Below are 8,283 nucleotides of genomic sequence, written 5' to 3'. Positions count from 1 at the left end.
ACCTTTGCTTCTAATTCCTCACTGCCCCGATCCCCATCTCACCAGACTGCTTCTAGAGAAAGCAGAAGCCACAGGACCATAGCATGCTCTAGTCCAGGTGGCGATGCCAGTGGGAGGGGTGAAATCCAGAAAGATCTGCAACGGCACTGAAGACACGGCTCGAATGTTTGCCATCTATCTGCCATATGTTCTGCCTAGGTATTGGAGGGAAGGTATTCTGTCAACCATTTTGTCATGTTTGATTTCTTAATTGCTTGTGTTGTTGGTACCATGATTTTCTCAAGCATATTTGAAAACTCTCAGCCATTTATTTATGTATTTATTTATTTGCTTATGTGGCTGTTCAGTCGCTTAATTAGGCTTTTAAACATTCTTCTGTCACCTAGTGCAGGCCCTTATCACCTTAAACTTGATTTTTATGATAGTAGTCAAAGTAATATTTCTCCAGCTTCAACTGAGCTCATCTTAAAGGCCTCCAGCAGATTAATCTTCATGAAACACTGCTTTCACCGTGTCACTCCTCTGCTTATAAAACTTATCCATTGGCTTCTTATTATCTGTAGAGGCTTTGCCTCAACCCTGAGTCTTTTTCATCTATAAAATGAGGCTAATGAGAAGTACTATAGAAATAAAATGAGGTCATGTATCTAGAAAAGCTTACAAGAGTTTATAAAGCATAAAGGGAAAGAAACTAACTTAAGAACCTATGTGTTAGGCATTTGGCATGCATTATCTCATATAATTTGTAGGCCAACCCTGTAAAGTAAGTTTTAATCTTCATTTACAGGTGAGAAAACTTAAGCTCAGGAAGGTTAAGTAATTTGCCCAAGATCCAAGCTACTAATAATATTTACTGTTCATTCTTAAACAAACATTAATTTGGCCCCTGCTCTATGCCAGACACTCTGCTCGGCACTGTTTTATACTATTAGACAATATCTGATTAAGCTGATGTTCACATGTCTTCATATTTCACAGCCTCCTCCCACCTGCCTTCTCAGTTCATCTAACACCACTGAAACTAACAAGCAGGTACATTTAATGATTGTACACTACATTCATTTATTCAGCCAAAATTAAGTACCTACCACATGCTAAACTCTGTACTAGAGATTAGGGCTTCTAAAGAAACCAAAAACAGATAAGGTGCCCACTCTAGTTGAACTTACATTCTAATGGGAGGAAAGAGAGCGAACAGATAAACAAGAAAATATCATGTTTGTATGCTATGGAAAGCAGAATGATGGGATAGAGAGGGTGATTAGAGACCCCAGACTGGGTGATTAGGGGGAAACAAAGAAGGAGCTTAATCTGAGACCTGAAGGACAAGAGGGAGCCAGCTATGTGAAAACCTGGGGAGCCTTCCAGATAGGGGATACATCTAGTGTAAAAACCTAAGAGAAACTGGCTATCTTGGGAGACAAGATGGGAGAGGTAGAAAGGGGCCATTGTAAGGTATTTGGATTTTAGTCAAGCAATAGGAAGTCATAGGAGGGTTTTAAACATGTGAGTAAAATGATCTGATATACATTTAAAAAAATGTTACTCTTTAGTATCCAAGAGGTAATTAGATATATAGTTCTAAAGGACATATAGAAGAGAAGAAAAGGCTGGTGTTACAGATTGGTAAGGCATAGTGTAATAATCAAATATATTGAAGTCAGACTGACTTGTTTTTAAATCCTTCCTCACCACACTTAACAGTTGTGTGTCCAGGGAGTTGTATAACCTTTCTAAGCTTCAATTGCTTCTGGGAAATGGGGACAATAATAGCACCTTATAGGGTTATGGTAAGGGTATAATGAATATAAAGCATTTAACCCAGTGACTGAAACTTTAAGCACTCAAAAACATTATTAACTACATTGAGCGTTCTTTTTGTTAACTATGCAACCTTAAGCAAATGACTTACCTTCCATGTCTCAATTTCCTCAGCTGTGAAATGGGGATAATATTAGTACTGGTACACAACCCTTATCTGAGACCCTGGCTAGAGATGGTTTTCTGAATTTAGAATTTTTTAGATTTTGAAAGGTAATCCAGTGCATATTATGTCACACCCTAGCAGCTTCTAGGGCAGCACCCCACAGTCAAGTACATTTATAGTTCTGCAGCAAAACATATGAATAGCCATACTAAGAGGACTAAATAAGAAACTCTAAATAGATGCATGGCAGTTTAGATCAGGTTTTGCTGCCAGATGAATTTTTTTAAAGTATCATATTCAGACCTCTTTCAATTCCAGAATTGTAAATAATGGATCATGAACCTGTACTTTGTAAAGTTGTTGTAAGGAGCAAATGAGTTGATACATGATACACTTAAGAAATACTAAATGCTAAATAAATTGTAGCTATTATTTTTTTTTTTTTATCACCAGAAAGGTGGCTTCAAAAATCAATGACAGGACTTCCCTGGTGGCACAGTGGTTAAGAATCCGCCTGCCAATGCAGGAGACACGGGTTCGAGCCCTGGTCCGGGAAGATCCCACATGCCGCGGAGCAACTAAGCCCGTGTGCCACAACTACTGAACCTGCGCTGTAGAGCCCATGAGCCACAACTACTGAGCCTGCACTCTAGAGCCTGCAAACCACAACTACTGAGCCTGCGTGCCACAGCTACTGAAGCTTGCGCGCCTATAGCCTGTGCTCCGCAACAAGAGAAGCCACCACAATGAGAAGTCTGTGCACTGCAAGGAAGAGTAGCCCCTGTTCGCTGCAACTAAAGAAAGCCCGCACACAGCAACAAAGACACAACACAGACAAAGAAAAAAAACTATACCCAGTAGGGTGGCTATTATAAAACACACACACACACACACACGCGTGTGCACAAGAGAGCAAACAGAAAAAGTAAATAACAGGGGCTTCCCTGGTGGCACAGTGGTTAAGAATCCACCTGCCAATGCAGGGGACACGGGTTTGAGCCCTGGTCCGGGAAGATCCCACATGCCGTTGAGCAACTAAGCCCATGCGCCACAACTACTAAGCCTGTGCCCTAGAGCCCACAAGCCACAACTACTGAGCCCGCGTGCCACAACTACTGAAGCCTACGCACCTAGAGCTCATGCTCCGCAAGGAGAGAAGCCACCTCAATGAGAAGCCTATACAACACAACAATGAGTAGCCCCCACTTGCCACAACTAGAGAAAGCCCACACGCAGCAACGAAGACCCAATGCAGCCAAAAATAAATAAATTTATATTTTTAAAAAAGTAAATAACAAGTATTGGCAAGGATCTGGAGAAATTGGGACCCTTGTGCACTGTTGGTTGGAATGTAAAATGGTGCAGCCACTATGGGAAACAGTATGGAGGTTCCTCAAAAAGTTAAAAATAAAATTAGCATATGATCCAGCAATTCCACTTTTGGGTATGTGCCCAAAAGAACTGAAAGCAGCCGTGGAGCAACTAAACCTGTGCGCCACAACTACTGAGCCTGCACTCTAGAGCCCACGAGCCACAACTACTGAGCCCACGTGCCACAACTACTGAAGCCCACATGCCTAGAGCCCATGCTCCACAACGAGAAGCCACAGCAATGAGAAGCCTGCGCACTGCAACAAAGAGTAGCCCCCGCTTGCTGCGACTAGAGAAAGCCTGTGCACAGCAACGAAGACTCAACACAGCCAAAAATAAAACAATAAATAATAAAAATAAATAAATTATTAAAAAAAACTGAAAGCAGAAACTCAAATATTTATACACACATATTCATAGCAGCATTATTCAAAATAGCCAAAAGGTAGAAGCAACCCAAGTGTTCATCAACCAATGGATGCATAAACAAACTGCACTATACATACAATGGATTATTATTCAGCCTTAAAAAGGAAGGAAAATTTGACACATGCTACAACATAGATGAGACTTGAAGAAGTTATACTAAGTGAAATAAGTTAGTCACAAAAGGACAAATACTGTATGATTCCACTTATCCAGAGTAGTACGTTCATGGAGACAAAAAGTAGAATGGTGGTTGCCGGGGGGTGGAGGAAGGTAGGAATGAGGAATTATTGTTTAATGGGTACAGAGTTTCAGTTTTGGAAGGAGAAAAAAGTTCTGGAGCTGGATGGTGGTGATGGTTGCACAACCATGTGTGAATGTACTTAATGTCACTGAATTGTACACCTAAAATGGTTAAAATGGTAAATTTGGGGGTGGGATGAATTGGGAGATTGGGATTGAAATCTATACACTACTGATACTATGTATAAAATAGATAACTAATGAGAACTTACTGTATAGCCCAGGGAACTCTACTCAGTGCTCTGTGGTGACCTAAATGGGAAGGAAATCCAAAAAAGAGGGGATATGTGTATACGTATAGCTGATTCACTTTGCTGTACAGCAGAAACTAACACAACATTGTAAATCAACTATACTCCAATAAAAGTTAATTTTAAAAACAAAATACAAAGAAGAAAAAAATGGTACAATTTATGTTATGTGTATTTAACCACAACTTATAAAAAGTAACTTCTAGTAAGACGTTACCCCTTTCTGACATGGCATAGCATATCTGTGTGCCCTTATGTTTGTTTTGGGGGCAATGTTTCTGACAGAAAGCATGGTCTCGAATGTCTCCTTTAATAATTATGACTTTCCAGTAGCAAACTTTTCCACTGTAATTAGGGAAAAATGTCACTAGATGTCACTCTTTAGCTGAAAAACTATTCCAATTTGGTTCAGTAGCCGATAGCTATAAGTAATTACAGAGCATCAGATAAAAGCCTGTATATAGTGCTTTGCTCATACAAATACGGTTTTCTGGGAAAGAGAAGGTTTCCATCTGTGAAATGTATTAATAAGCTACTCTGTTCATGAAATTTATGTTAATGTCTATTAACTTCATTGGTACTGTTTTTCACTATAAATTGAGTTTGTGTAATTAAGACATAACTAACTTTGTAAGTGATAGTGAAACGCAAAGCTGAAATGTAAAGATCATTTATCATTGAAAGTCAGGTGGCTTTACCACTAAATGATGTGTGACATTGGGTAAGTCCTTTAATCTCTCTGATTTCACCAGAGTAGTAGAAACATACTTTCTTAGGTCAATATACACTACCGTATATTTGCTCTGTGCTAAAACATATTTAAGTACATTCTAATTCTAAAATATTTTGGTTTTTATAGTAGTAATCCAATTGTAACTGTTGAAATACAATACCAATGGGAGTTCAGTAATAGAAAATACTGCCCACAAGAAGACATTAGGAAATATAATGAGACTTCTTGATGTCCTGAGGGAGTATTTTAGGAAAATACTTGTATTAAACAATTATAGTCAGAGGTATAAACTCTTGAAATAAAAAAGATCACATTTACTACTGAGAACAGTTTTTAAAAGGTAATGGAATATCCTAAAGTGTAAAAGAAAAATTGCTTTGTTTACCTGTAAAATTCTTAAGATTCAAGAACACATTGATTCTTAAAGATTAACCATTTGAATTGGTAATATTACACTATAATCAAAATAATTTTTTAAACTTCTAATTTTTGTAAGAAGTTTGTAATTGAGTTATAATACCTAAAAACAATCAAAAGACCAAATGCTCACCGCTGGATGAAATGCTGGACATTATAATGCATCAATAAATGAGGATATTACATTTTTATTAGTAGTAACAGTTATTAGGATTAAGAGTATTAGGATGAGAAAAACTATCAGAAATGGTGGGTGAAAATATAGAACTCAGAATGATATAAAAAATAGAGTGTAAATCGTGCCCAGTTAAGGACATTGACAGTTGTTTTGTTTAATTTCATTTTATTTAACTCTTAAAACTTAGATCTTTCTGTTTAACTTCTATCTTCACATGATTAAATATGTAAAAGGAGGGGGGGTGTAGTAGCTAAAGGGTACAGAGTTGCTTTTTGTGGTTATGAAAGTGTTCTAAGATTAACTGTGTTGATAGTTGCGCGTATGTGTGAATATATTAAAAACCATTGAATTTTACACTTTAAATGGGTGAATTGTATGGTATATGAACTATATCTCAATAAAAAGTAGGTGAAGGAAGCACTATTCAAGCTTTTTTTCTAATACTGCAAATATAGTTATGAATGCCTATTTTTAAAATAGCATTGAAAACAAGTGGTTCGGGGGTGAGGGATAAATTAGGAGTATGGGATTAACAGATGCACACTACCATACATAAAATAGATACACAAAGATTTACTGTGGAGCACAGGGAACTATATTTAGTATCTTGTAATAAACTATAATGGAAAAGAATTTTTTAAAAAGGAATATATATATGTATAACTGAGTTACTTTGCTGTATATCTGAAACTAACACAATACTGTAAATCAACTATAATTCAATTAAATAAAATTCAAGTAAAATATGTAAAAGGAAAGAAAAGAATGATTTGTTAAAATTCGCGTGATTATTTTAAACACTGGAAGCAAAAAAGATTTATATTTCATGTTACATTGCCACTTCTATCATACATCTGTGTGTCTGTGTGTCCGTGTGTGTGTGTGTGTGTGTGTGTGTGTGTGTGTGTGTGTGTGGCACGGTGGTGGGAAGTCTCCCAGGGAGAGAGAGAGAGAAGTCTGGGAGGGGCATAGTCGGGGAGGCCTGTTCCGTTCCATTGATAACACGTTCATTCACTGGAAGCCGGCTAAAACAGACTAATCCTTCTTGCAGTCATTCCCTCTATCTTAACAAGGCTCCGCCACCTCGCCCAGAACTCGGTAAGTTCAAAGTGCAGTAAAAGTGCGTTTTTCCAAAGAATAATCTGAAATGACACTGTAGATAATTTACAGGGGGGTGGAGGAAGGGGTGGAGGTGGTAATTATCAGGCATCGCTTTGCTATCATATTTGCAATGGGGAGAAAAACCTCAATGCGCAAATAGTTTCGAAAAGATTAGACAGTAATTGGCTTTTTCCCAGGAAACATCTTCAGAGGGGCCACTCGCAAACTGCTGCTGCCCACTGAAAACCGACGCCCAGAAAGTCTGGGGAGGAAGATTGGCAGGTACCTGTGCTTGGGCCAAGGGCTGTGCTCGACTCAGTCCGTAGCCGTCTCTGCCTCTGTCCCCAGGTCTAAGGGATGCTGCTATCCTGGGCCTGCTACCACTGAAGCGCTCAGGGGTACCTGGAAAGCCGACCTGAGTGCAGACACCACGAGCCATGAGTCCTCTGAGGCTGCGAGCGTCTCTCTCGTTGCTGCTGCTGCTGCTGGGTGGCTACCTCCTCGAGGGCGCCGGGAGAAACCAGGGGGCGGTCGGCAGCGCGGTCGAGTCAGCCCCGGGCCCCGCGGGCGGCTCCTCCGGTCGCTTCGTCAGCCCCGAGCGGCATGCGTGCAGCTGGCAGCTCCTGCCGCCCGCCCCAGGGCCCGCGGCGGGCAGCGAGCTGGCGCTGCGCTGCCAGGGCCCGGACGGGGCGCGCCACCAGTGTGCCTACCGCGGGGAGCCGGGGCGCTGCCCGGTCTATGCCGCCAGCCGCTCGCACTACTGGAAGCAGGTGCTGGGTGGGCTGCGCAGGAAGCGGCGGCCCTGCCACGACCCCGCGCCGCTCAAGGCCCGCCTGTGCGCGGGCAAGAAGGGCCAGGGCGCGGAGCTGCGCCTGGTGCCCCATACATCCCCATTCGTCAGCCCTACTGGGGCGGGCTTTCCCCGGGATCCCAAGCTCCGGGCCAGAAGCCGGGGGCAGCCCCGAGAGGCCGTGCGCAGCCCCACCGTAGGGGCCCCGCCTCCCCCGAACGCGCCGCCCAAAGGGAAGCCCTCTGAGAAGAAGACCAAAGGAGGCAAGAGAAAGGCTGCCTGGAACCCAGACGAGGAGCGATCTCTGGGGACCCGGCCCGATCCCGACGAGCTGGACGAGAACGCGAAGCTCACGGAGACCTACTGTGCTGAGAAGTGGCATTCCCTCTGCAACTTCTTTGTCAATTTCTGGAATGGCTGAGGGTGCGGGCCTGGGGAGGGAAGGGGAGAGGGAGGGAGGGGATCTGTGCGCAGCCCGGGAGGGGAAGCTAAGGGCATCCTAGGCCACAAGATACTGCATAGAGAGTGGGGAAGAGTCCAGGTTCTAGAATGGGTCTGGGGGGGTGGAGGTGGGGCTTGGGATGAGAGTATAAAGGCTATGGAGAGTCTCTGAGACAGCAGGGAAGTTAAAAATTATAAGGAGTCGACCCTGATTAAGAGCAGAAGAACTAGTAGAAACAGAAGTAGGCATACCCTAAATGTGCAAAAAATGTAGACTGGGAAGAGAGACGGGAACAGAGAGAGGCTGAAAAAATGAGTGGGAAAAATTGACTAAAGTGATGTGAC

General features: G+C 42.2%; 1 protein-coding gene across 1 annotated transcript; it reads left to right on the top strand.

The window, feature by feature from the left end:
• Nucleotides 1–7,144: 7,144 nt before the first annotated feature.
• Nucleotides 7,145–7,918, top strand: FGFBP3 (fibroblast growth factor binding protein 3). The gene has a single exon (XM_032607432.1). It carries the CDS (start codon nucleotides 7,145–7,147, stop codon nucleotides 7,916–7,918), a length of 774 nt encoding a protein of 257 aa, XP_032463323.1.
• Nucleotides 7,919–8,283: the final 365 nt, after the last annotated feature.

The sequence above is a fragment of the Phocoena sinus genome, chromosome 16 (assembly GCF_008692025.1).
Source record: "Phocoena sinus isolate mPhoSin1 chromosome 16, mPhoSin1.pri, whole genome shotgun sequence".
In the NCBI taxonomy this organism is placed as follows: domain Eukaryota; kingdom Metazoa; phylum Chordata; class Mammalia; order Artiodactyla; family Phocoenidae; genus Phocoena; species Phocoena sinus.
This window is presented reverse-complemented; position numbering and strand designations above follow the sequence as displayed.

Coding starts and splice junctions, on each gene's coding strand:
- FGFBP3 (XM_032607432.1), top strand. CDS start 7,145: ATGAGTCCTCTGAGGCTGCGAGCGTCTCTCTCGTTGCTGCTGCTGCTG.